The following is a 22842-nucleotide window of genomic DNA, read 5'->3' as shown; positions in this document are numbered from 1 at the left end:
TGCTACCAATAGAAATGGAAGGGAGAATCAAAAAAATAACCCCACAAAATACTGGAGGACCTCAGCAAATCAGATAGCATCTCTGCAAGGGAATAAACAGTTGACATTTATTCCTTCACCAGATGATGCCTGACCTACTGAGTTCCTCCAGCATTTTGTGTGTGTTACTCAAGATCTCCAACATCTGCAGAATCTCCTCTATTTAACAAAGAACCTGCCCAGTCCTGTCATCCAAATGCAATTAAAGGTCTGTTGTGAAAAGCGTTCATGTACAGATATGGTAGAGCCATTTTTGAGGCCTTTTATGGTCGACTTACCTCAATCTTGGGCCAAACATTGGAGGTAGGATGGAAGGGGAAACTGACAGAATGAGGAAGAACATTTTCACAAAAGAGAAAAACAGTTCAGGGGTTTGTAAGTAAAATGGAACAAGTTATCTGATTGAGGTTGAAGTTCATTTTGTGAGCCTTGCATATTTGTTTATAAGATGTTGGCATCAGAGTAGCATTAAGTGGGAGTGCAGGAGGTTCTCCCTCTTCATGAAGAAGTTGGAACAAGTCAGTGTTTGAAAACATGAACACACTCAACAGCCTAGACACACAAAGGGATCACTCAAAAGTCCTTGCTGATGTTCTTTGAATGCCAAAAAAGTCAAAAGATGACCAACTTCAATGGATTAGACACTACACTCTTCCTTCAGAACTTAAATTGGTTTATAAGCTTCAGAGTACATTTCTTGGCGCTTTATCAATAAAATTTCAGGATCTTTGAATTTTTAAGAATTCAAAAATTCTCTCAGGCTGGAATAGTATGGAATTGGAGGGAGAGTGTTGGGATAAGGGATTGGGCATCTGGCACGAAGACAGGGCGCAATGTTTTCACTTTGAAATTCTTATCCCAGCAGATCGTAGATGGCCATTCCTTGAGTATATTAGTAACAGAGATTTGAGAACTTGAAAAGAATTGGGATATATGGGAATATGATGGGAATGTGGATAGGGTGGAAAGTCATTTACTGATTGTTAAAGAAAGCTCAAGAGGCCCGATGCCAGAATTTCCTAAAAAAGATGAAACGTTAGTGGGTATAGCATGTCTATCCGCAGAATTAGGAGCATTTTGGGTTGCTCATCATGCAAGACATTTAACATGAACAAACCAAGTACATCAACCCATGTTATTTATTCTCTATAATTCAGCCATGGACTAAATAAGCCAGTGACAATCCTAAATAATGCGTCAAAAGAGTTAGCTCATCCATTTCTATCAAGAGTTCTCTCAGACAGCGCAAAGAAATGAGTACATTTTGTTCTTTTTGAAAACGATGACAATTATAGATAGGTCCTTGAGGGAAATAAACCGCACACAAACAAAATAAAAAATATTCACTGCTGGATTCATTTAGTACAAAACACTCCAAAAGCCTGTCAAGAGCAACAGCAGTGGAAATGGAATTAGTCAGAAGGATGTGTTGGCGACAGGCATTCTGCCCTATTCTACAGATGTTTAGCTTGGTGAAGTCCTATCCTTTTGGAGGAGGAACAGCAGTCTGGAAGAAGTATAAAGAATAAAGAGTTATTGTTCTTTTGTGTATGCCCATCCAAGTCACAACTTAACTCCTGCCACTGGTGGACACTGTGGCGTAGTGCTTACTCAGTAAATGCTTCTGTGGAGTTCTTATAACACCAAGAAGGAAAGCCTTTGGTCTGTATCCCTCTCACCAGGGTTTCCCAACCTTCTTTATGCCATGGACCAACACCATTAAGCAAGGGATCCGTGGACCCCAGGTTGGCTGCCCTGCTTGAAACCTTTGTTTCTGTCCAAATGTCTTTTCAACATTGTGATTGTTCCTGCCATTTCCTCTGGCAGCTCGTTCCATATACGCACCACATATACAATATGTTCGTGTGAAAGAGTTGCCCCTCGGGTCCCTGTTAAATCTCTCCCCTCTCACCTTAAGCTCTTGTCCTCTAGCTTTTGATTCTCCAGCCCTGAAAGAACGATTATGCATATTAACCCTAGGCTGCTCATGGTTTTATCTACTGTACCGTTCTAAGGTGAGGGTATCACAGTAGCATAGTGGTGAATGTAACACTATCTCAGTGTCAGCAATCACCAATTGAAATTCAACTCCCATCGCTGCCTGTAAGGAGTCTGTATGGTCACCCCATGGCCACGTGAGTTTCCTCTGGGTGTGCCAGCTTCCTCCCACGTTCCAAAGACTTAGAGTTAGGGTTGTGGGCATGCTACACTGGCACCGGAAGGACAGCGACATTTGCCGGCCACCTCCAGCACAAGACCCGCTGATTTGATTTGACCCAAAGGACACATTTCACTGTATGCTTCAGTGTAATTGTGACAAATCTCTCGAAACGTTTGTGGGTATATCTACCCTAGAAGCATGGGCAATTTGAGCTGATAAAACTAAGAAAGCACAATTCTAAAATGTTCATTGAAGTAACAGAATTTATATATTAGTATGATTTATTATCCAATTGCAGCCATGTGCTAAGGGATAACCTTACATCGTGGCATTTAGATAGGTTCCCAGCTATGTGAAATGAGAGGGATTTAAATACCTGTCAAACTACCACACTGGGTAACATCTCAAAAGCCTTCCACTCCTATCAGTTTGATATTAATAAGAGTTACATGATCTGTGACGTTAGGAATCAGGTTGTAACCAAGGAGCCCTTTCACATCTATTCGGGCATGACTCAGGAGACCAGTCTCCTGTGCCTGGATCAGCAGGGGCTAAAATGAGGAAACTCAGTCATCTACTGCAAGGTCAGTGATGGCAACTATGTGTTACAGAGCTTGCACACGTATCATGTGCACATTCCTGGTCTTAAAGTTCAAAGTTCAAAGTAACTCTATTATTAAAGTACATATTATATCACCTTATCCTACTCCGAGATTCATTTGCTTGCAGGCATTCACAGTAAGTACAAAGAAACACAATCCACTCAATCAAAACACAAATACCTGTCAACAAACCGTGTAAATACAAAAAGAGAAAATACAAACAAGAAATAAAAATTGCAAACATGATTTGTATAGTCCTGAAGAGTCAGTCCATAGTTTGTGGAATCAGTTAGGGTAAGGGGAGTTATCCCCTCTGGTCTTCATCTGCACCTTTGCATAGGCTAATATTCCCTCATCTCCAAAATCTTCTCCAGTCCCAAGATTTCTGTGCTTGGCCAGCAACAGATTTCTGTTCATCACCATTTAACTTTGCTTCACCCTCTGTAGTGGTGCACCCAACAGATCAAACTTTTGGAATTCCTTCTCTAAACCACACCACCCCTCTACTTGAACTCTCTTTTCCATTACTCCATTGAACAGAAGCTTCATTCGTCTGAACAAATCTTCATGTGGCCCAGAGGTGAACATTGTCTGAGTCACCCCTTCTAAAATGCTTTGGGACACTTTATTATGCTACATGTCGGAATTTAGAAATAAACAACTCTGACAATGGTGCAGGATGTTGATGAGGTCACAACTGGAATATTGGGCACAATTTTGGTTCCCTTATTTAAGAAATGGTAGTAGTGTTGGAGTCAGTAATGAGGCTAATTCCTGAATTCAGAAAGTTGACCTATCATGAGTGGCTAAAGTATCTGGACCTGTATTCATAGGCACTTCGATACATGAGGGGTGATCTTATTGGGACATACTAGATCTTAAAATAGCATGGTAGGACACATGTTGAGATGCATCTACTCAACTAAGGGAACAATAGTCATCTCATCAACCTATAGCTAAGGTGCACAGTAATTTCTCAAATTAGTTGAATCTCTTGAATCCTCTACTCTGAATGACTGCAAAGGCTACATTAGTGGTGGTAGGGAGTGGGTAACTAAAGAGGGAAAGAAGCAGGGCAATGTTGTACAGGCACTGACAAGAGGAGTTGAGGCCTGGGGCATATCATCTATGATCATATTGAATGGCTGGACAGGCTTGAGGAGCCAAGCATCATTGTCATCTTTGTCAGATGAAGGACCACTGACAGAAATTGCTACACGCCTGTCTTCATAGATGCTGACCATTTCCAGTACGCACTATATAACTATGTATGACACCTTTGATAAATAGAAGGTGTAATTGTTGCTGCAGTAACAACCTACTCCCCGCAGAATTGATGAGGGACAAACTTGCAGAATTGATGCGGGACCTACTTACAGAATAAAGAAGTGACTGCCTGAACTTCCCACAGCCACCTTTGTACAAGACACAGCCAAGTTCTATTGCACCAAGCCAAAATGTAAATAGGGAAAACAATCCACAGCTCTGAAAGTCTGAAATGCCTTTTACAGTTTTAAACTCTCTCTAGCCTGGCACCTTTGTAACCTAAATGATACTGAAGCGCAGAGAATCCAGATCACAGAAAAATGGCCCCCAAGGTGGAGAACTGATCTTTAAGTACAGACAATCCCAGGGTCACTCAACGGTTCTGAGAACTGTCTATAAATCGAAGTTTCCTCAAGTTGGAAACATTAAAGGCCAAGACTGCAAAAGTTGCACTGGTAAGTCTACGCTCTATACATCCTAGTTAATTTTAGATCTTAGTTAGATCAAAGTTAGAATTATTCAATTAGTACAGATTTGTACTATAGATTCAAAACATTGGAGCTGCTGGACTACAGAATGCTGGACTAGAGATTTTGACCAAGTTACAGGCAACAAGCACCTGGTCTCACTGCACTATTAAAATAAATAATGACTGATCAGTATCTAAAACGCCATCTGTCTGTTTTGGTTTCATTTCCTGCGATTCATCCGTCTAACAAACCAGCATTAATTTCTGCTAGAAACTATTACCTTAGCAATCTACACCTCCCTCAACTCATGGGAAGGAGACCTCAATGTGCACTATTCACTGTGCAAAGTGCTTCCCAACATTAACCTCCAATGGTCAATCCACGATATGAAGGGCTTTCACTGCCTGCACCCACCCCCCATCCCACTCTGGATGTGTCTACCCTTCTTCCACCATCTTATTCACATCCAAAGTCTATGTCATTGCTAAAGATAGCTGCTGTCCAACGCTGATAGCTCAAAAAGATGTTGGTGACCCGCCTTCCTGAATAAGTGCAATCTGTATCATTGTTAGCTGATGGTTCTTCTAATTTAACTCTGATTGTACAATGCTGGAAATAACTTTGTGTGAATCACTGGCTAAAACCTGCCCCTTTGAAGAAGAATTAGATCACTATGTCGCTATGGTTCTGGAATCACACACAGAACTAGACTGGGTTCACAGATTGCTTCCTCCCATCTCCTGCCAAAAAAAAGGCGAAATTCATAAGATTTTTCTATATTTGTTAGATCATTTATAACTAAAGCAAGCTAATTAGTTAAATATTTTCACTTAGCTGACCAAATTTGAATTTCTTATCTGCTGTGGTGGGGCTAGAATCCATGTTTCTGTTTCGGTCGAGCTGGCCTCTCTGGCCAACACCATTAATGTAACCTCAGAATGTAACCATTATGTACCACCATTCTCTTCTCAACCTGATCAACTCTTGTAAATGGTCTGAAATTTAAATCATTTACCATTACAATTATTAAACAGTATTAGTATTGAATAACCCTTTGCCAGTAAATCAGCCACTTAACTGAAGGTTCCCTTTCCCTATTGTCCACACTCTTTGAAAAGAGATGTAAATGACAAAAATTGAAGAATACAACATGATTAGAATGTACTTGATAACAAGTTTACTTTGAACTTTGATCCAGCAAATGAATTAAAACCAACATTCTCTAAAACTGCTGAACATTCAATTCGTCCAGTCTCCAGTTTTTGGCCAGTGCTTTAAGATTGAGGATGACACATTTCCGTTCCATTGAAGACTTGGTGGACCAAAGGGCCCAGCCCTATGACTAGTTCTGTGCATTCTGAAATGGTTGTATCATAACGCAAATGTGAAAAGCTAATTTTTTTTCCCACAGATGGTGCCAGACAAGCAGTTGGGTAGTTATGAGATGGTGCCTTTAACCCAGGGCTTGGTCATACTTCTGATGCATGGACTCAAGTTCTCCATATACTCTTTACCTACCCCCAACACCCCCTCCCCACCTTCTGATTTGAATGATCATCAGGGATTCCCTGGAGACAGGGCAAGGGTGTTAAATTTCTTTGGAGAAGCTCTCAGCACATCCTTGATTTTATTCTCCCTCTCTGATAGTCAGGTAATCTCTTTCTGTGACAGAATTCAGGATAAGATGTGTATTTCAGAAGCCTAGTGTTGATTGGTGATTGATGTGCCATTTGAATCTGACCAGGTCCTCAATGGTAGGAGGGTGTCCTGGGAGAGAACATGGACATTGCTTTTTTTAAAAAAAAGCTTCGGCTGAATATGATCAACTATCAGTTTTTTAAAATGTTATTAACAGAAGCACAACTTATCTCGGTACAGAGGAAGGTTAAAAGAGTACATGGGTGAACCTTGAGTGAAATTTAATTAGATTAAGATAATACTCGAGGGCAATAGATACCAAGAAACAAAATATAAACAGCAAATCCCTTGATTGACCACATTGAACTACAAATATCTGAAAGAAAATTAAATCCATTGTCACATTCAGTATTTCAAGTTCACGTAACACAAGCTCTTTGAAATGATGTTATGCTGTCTATCACTCTAAAATTGCAAGACAAGCATTAAACACACTAAAATAGTTAACATTCAAGAAGATTGTGCCAGATCATGATTAACCCAGCCTGTCACTCATTACAGGTTCCCCTCCCAGACTCGGCCCAGAGCTTTGCCTACATTTTTTTAGCCTGCGGCTACTCAACCTCAAGTCCTCAACTCCAAGAACCAAGGCTTTGGCTTACAGATCTCAGAGGCCTGCTCCGGATGGGATAACTTTCTGTTAACTACCACAGTAGTGTAGCAGTTACAGCCCGGGGCATTCTGGAATTTGGAGTTCAATTCCAGTGCTATTTTGTAAGGAGACTATGTACGTCCTCCCCGTGGAATGCGTGGGTTTCCCTCGTGTGCTCCAGTTTCCTACCATAGTCCAAAAGCATACTGGGTAGATTAATTAATCACCGGAAATTGCCCTGTGATTAGGTTAGAGTTAATCGGAGTTGTGGGGTTGCTGGGGTGCCGTGGCTCGAATAAAGGAATGGTCATTGTTGAGTCATGCTCCGAAGTTAAATATACCAGTGTCACCTTTTAGATAATGCAGGTATTGACCAACTTTCTGGATAGTCATAGGTTTGTCTGTACTCAAACCAAATTGTACTCTACACTAACAAAAGGCTGCTTCACTATTTATTAAATATCTCCAAAACATATCTAACTACAAAACTAAAATAAAATTCAAGTTTGAACACATTGTCAATTAAAATATCCAAGAAAATGAAGGAAAATGTGGCCAAATATTTTAAAATTAAGATTGATAACGTCAATTAGATTAATGAGTCAATGCTTGACAAACCTCCTGTATCTGGTCTACAGTCGAGGGACCAGATATGAACTGTATCCAGCCCTCAGCTGAGAATGTCAAGGAGAGCTCCTCCATTCAACCTTGTGATGCAAACACTGCAGATAGCTGACATTTCTCTGTGGATTCGCTGACAAGGCTTCAGTGCAATCAATTGAATTTTTAGATGACATTCCACTGCAGCTCGAGGACGTGTTACATTGGTGATGGTCCAGTTTATTTCCTCAGAGTTGAACTCATGCTAATAATTCAACAATAGACTCAGGCCTGGACTATATACGTATATCTTGTGCAGTTGTATTCTACTGATAGCCTTCCTATATGTGCTTGCTATCTTGTATGTGCAAGGTCTAGGCCACAATCAGTGGTGTCGTCTGTTTATAGCTGCCAGGAGAGAGGCCTTGGAACCAGTGCGTTCCACCTGGGGCTTGGTGTCCAGGCTGGAGTCAGTGCTGCCGCACTCCCTCCCCCTCCACCGCCCCCCCCCCAGTGTTCGCTCAGCAGAAAACAAGCTCTGTTGTGGTCGTCTGCAGATTTCAGCAGTGAATTTGGTCTCTTTTATTGAATGGCTGTGTCTTTCTATCTTATACATGCTATGTGTAATTGTGCTGTGTGTGACTGGTGGTACTGTGTTTTGTACTTTGACCCTGGAGAAACACTGTCTTGTTTGGCTGTATTCATGAGTATTCACATATGGTTGGATGACAATTAAACTTTAACTGAATTGATTTGCACCTGGAGCCTTGAGAGAAGATCCAAGATCATTCAATTAAATTTGGTGGGAAGCCAGTCAACAGATAAACTCTCAAATCTCTTCTTTTATTTGAGAAATACCAGTTGTTTCATGCAAAGCTCTGGTAACTATTACAACTGAAGGACAAGTATGATGGAGCACAATCTTTTAAACAAGGTGCTAAACTGACAAATTTCAGTTACCAAACATTGCAGGTGGAAGGGAAGCCAATGAAGATTTATGAATTTTTAAGTTCTACAGTAAAGGAGACAACAAATTGTTGCAACAAATATTTCAAGACAGCAGCAACAGAGGATGAAAGACACTTATATGGAGAGAACAGAGGGCAGAAGAACAGAGAACACTGTGCAGACTTACCACATAGAGAAGACAATTAAAGAGAGAAGATTAGCTTTATTTGTCACGTGTATTGAAACATACAGAGAAATGTGTCATTTGTTTCAACAACCACAGTCTGAATATGTTCTGAGAGCAGCCCACAAGTGCCACTAACGTTTGGTGCCAACATAGGATGCCCACACCTTACTAATCCTAACCCGTATGTCTTTTGGAATGCGAGAGGAAACTGGAGCAACCAGAGGAAGCCCACACAGTCACAGGGAGAACGTAAAAACTCCTTACAAGCAGCAGTGGGAATTGAGCTCTGATCACTGGAGCTGTAATATTGTCACGCTAACCACCAACTACTCTGCCGCCCCATTGACTATGGCTTGAGAAGCAGATTAGAGGTGCTCCCTTTCAAACAAGGCCTACCAACACAAACATCGCAACCCTGACAAAGGATAAAGACCCATTTCCAATAAAGCTATTTTTTCCCAGGGTTTGAAACAATGAAGCCATTGGCTATAATTAAGCACATACTAAGAATGGTACTGTTTAGCCACTTGGAACAGTGACAACTGCTCATTTAGTTCTGCTCTAAGTTTGACTGAAAACTGATATTGAAATTGATGTTTAGACAGCTAGTGTTACAAGCAGTAAAATTAGGTACTGTACATCAGAACAGAACACTAGAATATCAGGGCAACTAATTTGAAAGAACCTCTCAGGCCCATGACCCCCACGACCAAGGAGGGCAAGGCCCACAAGTCACCAGAAACACCTCCAGCTGCAGGGTTTCCACCAATTTGCAAACCATTCTGACTTGGAGATACATTACTGTTCCTTCATCATCGCTGGGAATTCCCTGTCCATCAGCATTGTGGGAGGACTTTCATCAGAAGGACCACAGCTATTCAAAGAGTTAGCTCAACCACTACCTTCTCGATTTCCTAACTGGACGACTGCGATCTGTGCGGATTGGTGATAACATCTCCTCCTTGCTGACGATAACTCTGGTGCACCTCAGGGGTGTGTGTTTAGTCCACTGCTCTACTCTCTATATACCCATGACTGTGGCTAGGCATAGCTCAAACACCATCTATAAATTTACTGATGATACAACCATCATTGATAGAATCTTAGATGGTGACAAGAGGGCATACAGGAGCGAGATATGCCAACTACTGGAGTGGCGTCGCAGCAACAACTTGGCACTGAACGTCAGTAAGACAAAAGAGCTGATTGTGTACTTCAGAAAGGGTAAGACAAAGGAACACCCACCAATCCTCAGAGTGATATGAAGTGGAGAGAATGAGCAATTTCAAGCTCCTAGGTAACAAGATCTCGGAGGATCTAACCTGGTCCCAATACATCGATGCAGTTATAAAGAAGACAAGACAGCGACTGTACTTCATTAGGAATTTGAAGAGATTTGGTATGTCAACAAATACACTCAAAAACTTCTATAGATGTACAGTGGAGAGCATTCTGACAGGCTGCATCACTGTCTGGTATGGGGGCGGGTGGGCTCCTGCACAGGACTAAAAGAAGCTGCAGAGGGTTGTAAATCTAGTCAGCACCATCTTGGGTACTAGCCTACAAAGTACCTGGGACATCTTCAAGGAGAGGTGTCTCAGAAAGGCAGCGTCCATTATTAAGGACCTCCAGCACCCAGTGCATGCCCTTTCCTCACTGTTATCATCAGGTAGGCGATACAGAAGCCTGAAAGCACACACTCAGTGATTCAGGAACAGCTTCTTCCCCTCTGCCATCCCGTTCCTAAATGGTGTGCCTCAGGGATCTGTTCTGGGACCCCTTCTCTTCGTGATTTTTATAAATGACCTGGATGAGGAAGTGGAGGGATGGGTTAGTAAGTTTGCTGATGACACAAAGGTCGGAGGTGTTGTGGATAGTGTGGAGGGCTGTCAGAGGTTACAGTGCGACATTGATAGGATGCAAAACTGGGCTGAGAAGTGGCAGATGGAGTTCAACCCTAATAAGTGTGAAGTGGTTCATTTTGGTAGGTCAAATATGATGGCAGAATATGGTATTAATGGTAAGACTCTTGGCAGTGTGGAGGATCAGAGGGATCTTGGGGTCTGAGTCCATAGGACGCTCAAAGCAGCTGTGCAAGTTGACTCTGTGGTTAAGAAGGCATATGGTGTATTGGCCTCCATCAACCATGGAATTGAATTTAGGAGCAGAGAGCTAATGTTGCAGCTATATAGGACCCTGGTCAGACCCCACTTGGAGTACTGTACTCAGTTCTGGTCACCTCACTACAGGAAGGATGTGGAAACTATAGAAAGGGTGCAGAAGAGATTTAGAAGGATGTTACCTGGATTGGGAAGCATGCCTTATGAGAATAGGTTGAGTGAACTCGGATCAAAGTTGCTGGTGAACGCAGCAGGCCAAGCAGCATCTGTAGGAAGAGGTGCAGTCGACGTTTCAGGCCGAGACCCTTCGTCAGGACTAACTGAAGGAAGAGTGAGTAAGGGATTTGAAAGTTGGAGGGGGAGGGGGAGATCCAAAATGATAGGAGAAGACAGGAGGGGGAGGGATAGAACCAAGAGCTGGACAGGTGATAGGCAAAAAGGGATACGAGAGGATCACGGGACAGGAGGTCCGGCAAGAAAGACAAGGGGGGGGGATCCCAGAGGATGGGCAAGAGGTATATTCAGAGGGACAGAGGGAGAAAAAGGAGAGTGAGAGAAAGTATGTGTGCATAAAAATAAGTAACAGATGGGGTACGAGGGGGAGGTGGGGCCTTAGCAGAAGTTAGAGAAGTCGATGTTCGTGCCGTCAGGTTGGAGGCTACCCAGACGGAATATAAGGTGTTGTTCCTCCAACCTGAGTGTGGCTTCATCTTTACAGTAGAGGAGGCCGTGGATAGACATGTCAGAATGGGAATGGGATGTGGAATTAAAATGTGTGGCCACTAGGAGATCCTGTTTTCTCTGGCGGACAGAGCGCAGATGTTCAGCAAAGCGGTCTCCCAGTCTGTGTCGGGTCTCGCCAATATATAAAAGGCCACATCGGGAGCACCGGACGCAGTATATCACCCCAGTCGACTCACAGGTGAAGTGTTGCCTCACCTGGAAGGACTGTTTGGGGCCCTGAATGGTGGTAAGGGGGGAAGTGTAAGGGCATGTGTAGCACTTGTTCCGCTTACATGGATAAGTGCCAGGAGGGAGATCGGTGGGGAGGGATGGGATGGGGGGACAAATGGACAAGAGAGTCGCGTAGGAAGCGATCCCTGTGGAAAGCAGAGGGGGGGAGGGAAAGATGTGCTTAGTGGTGGGATCCCGTTGGAGGTGGCGGAAGTTATGGAGAATAATATGTTGGACCCGGAGGCTGGTGGGGTGGTAGGTGAGGACCAGGGGAACCCTATTCCTAGTGGGGTGGCGGGAGGATGGAGTGAGAGCAGATGTACGTGAAATGGGGGAGATGCATTTAAGAGCAGAGTTGATAGTGGAGGAAGGGAAGCCCCCTTCTTTAAAAAAGGAAGACATCTCCCTCGTCCTAGAATGAAAAGCCTCATCCTGAGAGCAGATGCGGCGGAGACGGAGGAATTGCGAGAAGGGGATGGCGTTTTTGCAAGAGACAGGGTGAGAAGAGGAATAGTCCAGATAGCTGTGAGAGTCAGTAGGCTTATAGTAGACATCAGTGGATAAGCTGTCTCCAGAGACAGAGACAGAAAGATCTAGAAAGGGGAGGGAGGTGTCAGAAATGGACCAGGTAAACTTGAGGGCAGGGTGAAAGTTGGAGGCAAAGTTAATAAAGTCAACGAGTTCTGCATGCGTGCAGGAAGCAGCGCCAATGCAGTCGTCGATGTAGCGAAGGAAAAGTCGGGGACAGATACCAGAATAGTCACGGAACATAGATTGTTCCACAAACCCAACAAAAAGGCAGGCATAGCTAGGACCCATATGGGTGCCCATAGCTACACCTTTAGTTTGGAGGAAGTGGGAGGAGCCACAGGAGAAATTATTAAGAGTAAGGACTAATTCCGCTAGATGGAGCAGAGTGGTGGTAGAGGGGAACCGATTAGGTCTGGAATCCAAAAAGAAGCGTAGAGCTTTGAGACCTTCCTGATGGGGGATGGAAGTATATAAGGATTGGACATCCATGATGAAAATAAAGCGGTGCGGGCCAGAAAGTTGCCTCCAACTTTCACCCTGCCGACTTTATTAACTTTGCCTCCAACTTTCACCCTGCCCTCAAGTTTACCTGGTCCATTTCTGACACCTTCCTCCCCTTTCTAGATCTTTCTGTCTCTGTCTCTGGAGACAGCTTATCCACTGATGTCTACTATAAGCCTACTGACTCTCACAGCTATCTGGACTATTCCTCTTCTCACCCTGTCTCTTGCAAAAACGCCATCCCCTTCTCGCAATTCCTCCGTCTCCGCCGCATCTGCTCTCAGGATGAGGCTTTTCATTCTAGGATGAGGGAGATGTCTTCCTTTTTTAAAGAAAGGGGCTTCCTTTCCTCCACTATCAACTCTGCTCTTAAACGCATCTCCCCCATTTCACGTACATCTGCTCTCACTCCATCCTCCCGCCACCCCACTAGGAATAGGGTTCCCCTGGTCCTCACCTACCACCCCACCAGCCTCCGGGTCCAACATATTATTCTCCGTAACTTCCGCCACCTCCAACGGGATCCCACCACTGAGCACATCTTTCCCTCCCCCACCTCTCTCTGCATTCCGCAGGGATCGCTCCCTACACAACTCCCTTGTCCATTCGTCCCCCCCATCCCTCCCCACTGATCTCCCTCCTGGCACTTATCCGTGTAAGCGGAACAAGTGCTACACATGCCCTTACACTTCCTCCCTTACCACCATTCAGGGCCCCAAACAGTCCTTCCAGGTGAGGCAACACTTCACCTGTGAGTCGACTGGGGTGATATACTGCATCCGGTGCTCCCGATGTGGCCTTTTATATATTGGCGAGACCCGACGCAGACTGGGAGACCGCTTTGCTGAACATCTACGCTCTGTCCGCCAGAGAAAGCAGGATCTCCCAGTGGCCACACATTTTAATTCCACATCCCATTCTCATTCTGACATGTCTATCCACGGCCTCCTCTACTGTAAAGATGAAGCCACACTCAGGTTGGAGGAACAACACCTTATATTCCATCTGGGTAGCCTCCAACCTGATGGCATGAACATCGACTTCTCTAACTTCCACTAAGGCCCCACCTCCCCCTCGTACCCCATCTGTTACTTATCTTTATGCACACATTCTTTCTCTCACTCTTCTTTTTCTCCCTCTGTCCCTCTGAATATACCTCTTGCCCATCCTCTGGGTTCCCCCCCCCACTTGTCTTTCTTCCCGGACCTCCTGTCCCATGATCCTCTCGTATCCCCTTTTGCCTATCACCTGTCCAGCTCTTGGCTCTATCCCTCCCCCTCCTGTCTTCTCCTATCATTTTGGATCTCCCCCTCCCCCTTTCAAATCCCTTACTCACTCTTCCTTCAGTTAGTCCTGACGAAGGGTCTCGGCCTGAAACGTCAACTGCACCTCTTCCTACAGATGCTGCTTGGCCTGCTGCATTCACCAGCAACTTTGATGTGTGTTGCTTGAATTTGCAGCATCTGCAGAATTCCTGTTGTTTGAGTGAACTCGGCCTTTTCTCCTTGGAGTGATGGAGAATGAGAGGTGACCTGATAGAGGTTTATAAGATGATGAGAGGCATGGATCATGTAGATAGTTAGAGGCTTTTTCCCAGGGCTGAAATGGTTGCCACAAGAGGACATGGGTTTAAGGTGCTGGGGAGTAGGTACAGAAGAGATGTCAGGGGTAAGCTTTTTTATGATTTAAATTTTATTGAATTCTTTTTACAAATGTTTCCCCGAACCTTTGAGTCAGTGTTGAAATTATGTAAATCATAGCTTACAAAACATAAAATTATCCATAATATAAAAACCAAACACGGCAGAAATAAATATCAATATAATAACCATGTGTGTCTATTTAGACCTCTAATAACATAAAAGACTGCCATTCAGCAATATGCTTCACCACACATTCACCACTATTTCCCCCCACCAGGAAACCTAAATATTTGCCCCATTTTTGTGTATAGATGTCCAATCTATCAAACTGTGTGCAAGTTTTTTTTATATAAACGCAGAGTGGTGAGTGCGTGGAATGGGCTGCCGGCAACGGTGGTGGAGGCGGATACGATAGGGTCTTTTAAGAGACTTTTGGATAGGTACATGGAGCTTAGAAAAATAGAGAGCCTTGTAATTTCTAAGGTCGGGATGTGTTCGGCACAACTTGTGGGCTGAAGGGCCTGTATTGTGCTGTAGGTTTTCTATGTTTCTATGAACCCTTGCACACTACTTCACTTTTTAAAATACGTAGTATTTCTGGTTTTTACATGATTTTTTATTTACTCAATATACATATACTGTAATTGATTTACTTGTATTGCTTTGACCTGCTGCTGCTAAGTTAACAGTGATGATAAACCTTATTCTGATTCTGATTCTCAAGAGAAATTGGAGCCGAACACTAAATGCTGAACTCTGCCGTGGACCGTCCCAAGCCCGGCTGTGAAAGGAGGAGGGTTGGGCGTGGGCCTCACAACCCCACCCTGGAAAAACCCAGAGCTACAGAAACATCAACAGAAGCTCCAAGGACCTCATTCCTGGCAGGGGAAGGATCTTCACCTGGAGAACATATGAAATCAGGTAGTGAAAGCAGGAGCCACAGGGCCTATCAACCATCTATTGGCCATGACAGAGAACTCTGGTGAACTGCTTGTATCCCTGGGCTTAAGAAGAAGCAGCTGCCGATTAAACACTGGCCTTTGCTTTAAATCAACAGTGATCAATAGAATAGCTCCTTAAGGCTGTTATAGTCGGGGAGTGGGGGGTGGTCGTGGAGATAAGCTCCCACTACCTATCAAATGCTCCCAAAGGCATGTACCTCAAATAGCCTCTGATGACTAAGTCCAGCTCCTGGCCTTCACATGTAGCTTATCTATTAACCCTGGCAGAACTGTTTCTACTGATCGAAGAACAGGCAAAGGTGGGTTACTGAAGTCATATAACCAGTTGCTTCAGGCAGATGGGGCTGATCAGCCTTGGTTGGCAGCTCATCTCAGAGAAGGAAAACTCTGATCTCAAACCTCCACTGCCTTGCGGCTGTACCCAGTCATAGAGAACGCTTCGGGACTAAACCCAAAGGGAAAATTCCAGAGCTGGAATACCCAAGGCAGTCCTACGTTGAGTTCAATGCTGACTGGAAACAATGTTCCCTCTAATCTGTAATGACCAGTGTGTGCAAAAATCTTGTGCTGTGCAATTTTTTGCCCTGTGACAACAGCATGTGCGCACTGCATGTATTCAAATGAATATACAGGTATTCATTTTAACAGCTAGCAAAACACTGACAATATGAACAGTTTGATAATTTTCGCTCTCATTCATCTGCACTCTCACAAAACACAAGTAGCAGGCCTGTCGTGGGTAATGAAGAATTTTTATCACCGGAGCTTTTGCACACTGTCCATATGTGATTTTCTTGCTAAATGATGCTTTAGAAACTCAAGTTTCCAAATATCTCTCCACTTCTTCCCACTTGCAAATTTCCAGCAACTTTTGCATCGCGACACTACACACAGGTCACACTAGTTTCCGTATTGTACATAAATATTTCTCATAGCTGTACGTTCCTGACCTCATGAGCTTTCAGTGTAGCAGTTTCTACTGTTTCATTAAGCCATTCCGCATTAAATGAACAAGCAGTTCTTTTGCGCTTCACGGCCTTTGCTTCTTTGGAATTTGGAATGGCAAATCAATAATTTCTTCAATAAAAACAGTATAAGTTAGTTTTAAAATCTACAGACAAATCATCACAAACTCCACTTTGTCAACACAGTCCACATCAGAAACCAGAAAAGGACATGTGATTGTGTACGATCGTGAAATATACTTAACATGCCAATGAGGTAGAGGATGACAAACTTTTGCATGCAGTTTAAACTCCTTTGTGCACTAGTAGCAAAAGATGTGTGCATGCGCTCACACACCCTAGTGAGTACATTGACTGGCAATTTGCTCAACACCGCTGTTGCTAAATTGTATCGGTTTCTCTCTTCCATTACTTTGGGTTCACCAGATGCGTGGAGAAGGGGAAGCCTGCTGCATGGGCAACAGCTTGTCCTCCATATCATAATGTCCTGGCTTGCATATCTGGACAACTAGGACGCAACATCCATGGCCCATGCTGACCAATGGAGACATCAGAGAAGCGATCATTGGAATGAGGCAATGTGGTATGATTGCTTTGTATACCATTGTATAACAATAAAGCATACTAATCAAAGTAACTGAATTGGATTTGATAAAAGAAGCTGATGTGAAGTGAAACACCTTAGATTTACATGATATCCCATTTTGCTAGCAACTCAACATACTTTTACCTCTGGATAGAGGTTAATAAATCCTGACATAATTATTAGGGTCCCATAAAGTTATTGTCAGCAGGAGACATTGGCAAGACAACGACCAAGACTTCCATCATGCCGAAGCTGAGGTTATTGTCACATGCACAAATGCACGTGTGCATTGGTGCAGTGAAAAGCTTACTTGCAGCAGCATTGCAGCCACATCTGCCATCTGCTCCACAAGCAGCATTTCCTGACAATGTACATTTATAATTCTGCACTGAGGACATTAGACTGGGTAGTGCACTCAATACCCTGAATGAAGTTTAGGCAAGCAAATTAAACCAAGAAGCAGGTTGCTATAAACTATGCTCAGTGAGTATTAAGACAAGATTCGAATTGTGGCTTTTGAAAGACTTCACCAAGCGCAAGTACTGGTTCAGTGGCTAAAAATTGTACTGAAGGCTGCCACTAAAGGTTAGCTTCTTATATAACTAAAGTATCGTGTAATTGCCGAATACTTCTTGTCATATTTATTATATATGCTTATCTACAGATTATAAGGATTGCTTCTGTTAAATCATTGCATTCTAACTATACTTCTGTCCCACTGGAGGCAGAGCTAGCAGGAGTGTATAATTAGAACACTGCTTCCCCCACTCACTGAAACCTTACTATGGAAATAGTATTACACAAGTCAGAATGTACTAATGATTCTATTTATTCCTCATTCTTGAATGCAGATCACCTCAAAATCCACTATTGGTCAATATCATAGTGAAGCACAGCTTTAACGGCACAGATACGCAAGATTCTGTTGTTTACCCAAGTCCTCTCTAACTTGGTTTCATTTCAATCCATGCACGCATTCTTTTTATTCCTTTCTCCCTCAACGAACATGTGGAGAAAAATACAGCCTGCAGTCAACGCATTGCCGTGGGGGATCTTGTCATAAATAAATCTGCCAAATCACACTATTATTACTGCTCCAAAGAAAGGTTTCATTAGCTAAAAAGTGTCCTTCAATGTATAAAAAAAATATTTTTTAAAAACTTAAATATGTTTTACTCAATCATATTTTTAAAAAAATCAAAACTGTTTTGTTTACAGAACAGGAAACCCACTGCCTCCTCCCTCTAGCCTGTGACAAATTTGGCTCAAGACTCACTGTACATACTGTACCCACAGGCTTGGCATTGAGCCCAGGTTGGCAATGGGCCAGGTCCACAACAACATGCAGCATCAGCCAGCACAAGCCACAGGGAAGGGAGGGGAGAGCAGAAGCACACATGGCAACACACAGCATACCACAGCTCACTTTTCACTTTAAAGTTGCGCAAATTCTCCCTGTACAGCAATGTGCCGAAGTCTTGGGCACAGATATATAGCTAGTGTGCCTAAGACCTTTGCACAGTCCCGTATTTCTTAATGTGGAGCCAGTTTGTAAATCTGACAGGAGCGAAGGATGTTGGGAATGGCAAGGGTGGAGTGCTGTGGGATGGGTATGAGACGCGGCAGAGAAAGGGGCGGGGATAGTGCAGGTGCAGACACGCCCAGTCCTAAGACACTAGATGAGGCCAGTTGATTCCAAACAATTGGTTTATTGATCATTACAGAATGTCTCTCTGGTGCTTCCTGCTCTCTCCCATCTCCCTTCCCCTTTTCCCAACCATGATTCCCTCTCCCTGTCCCCTTCCTACTCTCAGTCCACAATAGAGACAAATATCAGATTCAAGTTTATCATCACTCATATATGACATTTTGTTTTGCGGCTGCAGTACAGTGTAATATATAGAATTACTACAGTACTATGCAGAAGTCTTAGACACTATATCTATAGATATGTGCCTTAAACTTTTGCACAGTTCCGTATATGCATGCCTTAAAGAAATGAGGAAAAGACTACATGAGCCACATATTACCTGAGTGTGAAAGGAGATGCATCCTTAGCCGTAAGCTGTCCAGAAACCGTTTACCACAAAGTTCGCACCCATAGGTCTTCATTCCACTGTGCATCTTCCTATAGCAAAACAAGGAAACAGCGTGTCACGATAATGCGATTGGTCTGTGCAACTAAAGCCATCAAACACTGCCCCTTCAGACACTTGCAACAGATGTTCACCAGAACTGCTCATGTCTCCTTGCTTACATCATGGATCATTGTTGTCAGGCATTTTAAATGCACTATAGGGACAGATTGAAAAGATATACTGTACGTCAACCAACATGCTTTGATGCTGACCAGTTCTCCAGATTCATCATTTGAAACTGCTCCCAATAAGACAGTCGCACCTGCAAAACATAAATACTTGCCAACACATACAAAATGCCGGAGAACTCAACAAACCAGGCAGCATCTTTGGAGGGAAAGACACAATCTACATTTCAGGCTGAGACCCTTCATCAGTCCTGATGTCCAATGTCTATTTCCCTCCGAAAATGCTGCCTGACCGCCTGAGTTCCTCCAGCATTTTGTGTGTGCTGATGGGCGCTACAGCAGCGTCGCGGTCACCGCGACGTTATTATAGCTCAGGGTGTTGGAATTCGGAGTTCAATCCTGGCATCCCTTGAAATGAGTCTCTGTACGTCGTCTCCCTGGAATGCGAGGGTTTCCTCCAGGTCCTCGAGTTTCCTCCCACAGTCCAAAGACATACCGGGTAGGTCAACAGGTCATTATAAACTGTTCCATGATTAGGTTCAGATTAAATCGGGGTGGCCAGGGTTTGCTGGGTGGCGTGGCGTGAAGGGCCAGAAGGGCCTGTTCCACTTGGTATCTCTAAGTATAAATAAATAAATATTTCCACCATCTACAGAATCTCACACCTCCATAAATATTTGCTGTATTTCTCATCAATTTTGTGAAGGAAAAAAAATTGGTTGAGGGAGACCAAGACCCGACATGAAGGGTTATTGAGTCAGAACGTTATCACCCTCACTCTGCACAGGTGCTGTCTGCTGAGGTTTTTCTGCCACATCGTGTTTTCTTTCGAAATCTTGGATTCCCAGCATCTACAGCTTTTTTTTAAAACAAAGCCTGTAGCTGGGAACCTTTCTACAGTTTAAATAAAGCTAATCTCTCTGCTACAGTGGTCTCTCTGGGGAAGAGTCACAGTTATGCTCATTATACCTCTTCTTCCTCCCACCAATCAGATGACACGTATATTGAGAAGATTTCAAGCAGGAAAATGGCCAGATCAACTGGAGGGTGGTGAGGTGTGACCTTAACTGGAGATGTGACCACAACACTGAGACATAGAAGTGAAGCTTACCACATAACTTATTAGTATCCAATGAGCTTTAAAGAACAGAGCAGGCAAGAGCATTCGAGACAGAGTGAACGGAAGAGTGACAAGTGTTAATCAGAGTAAACAGCAAGAGTCAGAGTTAGTGACAGTGCACAAGGAAGTGGCCTAGAGGGTGAACAATGCAATTAAAGAAGTTTCCATTCATTTTGCAACTCCACCATGGACGGTCTTAAGGCCAGCTGCAAAAGGAGGAAGGATGGACGTGTGGTTAGTAACCCCATCCCATAAAAACCCAGAGCTACAGAACCGCCAACAGAAACTCCAAAGAGCTCATCCCTGAGAGTGGAAGGCTACATCGAGATGGGCTACACCTGGGGACAACTTGAAGGACTGAACCAAATACTTAAATTACAGTATTGTACCTGCCTCAACCACTTTTCCTGATAGATAATTCCATATATTGTCATACCTTTTCTGTATGACACTTTGGTTCTTGTCTATACTGTAATGTTACATCAATTTTGAAACTTCCTCTACATATTCCTTCAGTACAGCCCAGAATACTTAGCAGGCAAAGTTCAAAATTGATGTAACATTACAGTATAGAGAAGAACCAGAGCGTAATGCAGAAAAGGTCCAACAGTATATGGAATTATCAGGAAAAGTGGTTGCGGCAGGTACAATACTGTAATTTAACTATTTAGATGAATACACATTCAAGATTTAATATGATTTCCAGTACACAAGTGGAGAACAAAATTATTGTCACTCCGAATAAGATGCAACACAAAATAAAGAATACAATTATAATAAAAACACAATAATTGTATGTCCATAAAGTGACGCTAGGTACAAGAGTGTCTGTAAATAAGGTGGCTGACAAGAAATGACAGAGTAATGGTGGTGGAGGGGTGGGTTACTGAGTGGAGGTGTTGATCAGCCTTACTGCTTGGGGAAAGCAACAGTTTTTAAAGTCTGGTGGTCCTGGCATAAATGCTACGTAGCCCCTTCCCTGATGGTAGTGAGACGAACAGTCCACGAGCAGGATGGGTGGTATGCTTCATGATGTTACTGACCCTTTTCCAGCACCTTTCTGTAATCATCCTCTTGATGGTGGGTAGGTTGGTCCCAATGATGCGTTGCCCACTGTAAAGCCCTCCATCACAGGAGGGGGCGAGGCTTAAAGCGATATGGGGCTAACACAGGAAATTGGAATTAGCTGGGTGGACACCACAGTCAGCATAAAACCAAAGGCCAGATAAAGAGCCAAATTCTGGGGGAGACCCTTCACCTCCTACTGCCCCACAGGCTCATTTCCAACATTAACTTCACTGACAATGCCATCACAATATCATGGTTTCTGCAGTAGTTTTTTTCTTCACCTGTTCAGAGGAAAACCTGCAGCCAGAAGCCCAGTTTATAGAGCTTAACATTCAGATCCCAGTCTGAAACTGGTCTTTTATTCCATGGACATTTGATTATTCCAACTCCTCAATCACAGCTCTACTTGGAAAAAAAAAATTGCAGGGTGAAGATTAAGTTCCAACTGTGTGTGTGTTTGCTGAACACGGAGGGGCTCTCCCCTCCGGTCCTCATACACTTATCAAATGACATAAACGGAACTGCACCAACTGCCAATTGAGAAAGACATTGCGAGGTGTGCTAAAATTCAAACAATTACAAGAACGACCACAAGAGTAACAAGGCCACAGAAAACCAACCACATGACATTGCAATCAGCCATTCAACCTCAGCACAAACAATGTGCTCACAGTGTTGTCCTATCCCTCAGGGGAGTGAGCAAAAAAAAACAGTAATTTGTCCTCCATCTCCTCCCCCTTTAAATTAGCCACAGTTTCATCACTGAAACCTTTATTTCCAAACCATGCTCACGACCTTGGGCTATTTGAGAGTGTTCTGAAAGTGTTCTTGTCCTTGTGCAAGTTGTTTTTGGTGATGAACCGTTTTTAAGTAGCATTGTTTTCACTATACCTTGCCACAAATTCAAAACTTTTATGTACACTCAGTGGCTACTTTATGAGGAACCTCCTATTCCTAATAAAGTGGCCACTGAGTGTGTGTTCATGGTCTTCTGTTGTCCATCCAGTTCAAGGTTTGACATGTTGTGCGTTCAGAGATGCTGTTCTGCACACCACTGTTGTAACACGTGGTTATTTGAGTTACTGTCACCTTCCTGTTGGCTCGAACCAGTCTGGCCATTCTCCTCTGACATCTCTTACTAAGGAGGTTTTTTCACCCACAGAACTGCCACTCGTTGGATGTTTTTTTTTGTTTTTGCACCACTCTTCGTAAACTCTAGAGGTTGCTGTGTGTGAAAATACCAGGAGGTCAGCAGTTTCTCAGATACTGAAACCACCCTATCTGGCACCAACAATCATTCCGCAGTCACTCCCCATTCTACGTTGGTCTGAACAACTGAATCCCTTGACCATGTCTGCATGTATTTATGTATTGAGTTGCTGCCTCATGATTGGCTGATTAGATATTTGCATTAATGAGCAAGTATGCCTAATAAACTGTATAAACCTGTGCATTGGGGTATTAAGGCATCCCTTCTTCATACTGCCCATCACCCCTACTGGGGCATAGGCAGTCAACAGCACCTCACCAGAGTCCTCCGTCCTGGGCCTGTCTATCGAGTTG

General features: G+C 43.5%; 1 protein-coding gene across 2 annotated transcripts in view; it reads right to left on the bottom strand.

Moving 5' to 3' along the window:
* Positions 1 to 22842, bottom strand: part of zbtb16a (zinc finger and BTB domain containing 16a) — a 275933-nt gene that overhangs the window by 144481 nt on the left and 108610 nt on the right. For both annotated transcript variants that reach the window (XM_063038143.1, XM_063038144.1), the window contains exon 3: positions 18856 to 18953. In XM_063038143.1, the coding sequence (XP_062894213.1) occupies positions 18856 to 18953 (98 nt within the window). The remainder of the gene's footprint in view (positions 1 to 18855; positions 18954 to 22842) is intronic.

The sequence above is a fragment of the Mobula hypostoma genome, chromosome X2 (assembly GCF_963921235.1).
Source record: "Mobula hypostoma chromosome X2, sMobHyp1.1, whole genome shotgun sequence".
NCBI lineage: Eukaryota > Metazoa > Chordata > Chondrichthyes > Myliobatiformes > Myliobatidae > Mobula > Mobula hypostoma.
The sequence above is the reverse complement of the archived record's forward strand: the minus strand, read 5'-3'. Positions and strand labels throughout refer to the sequence as shown.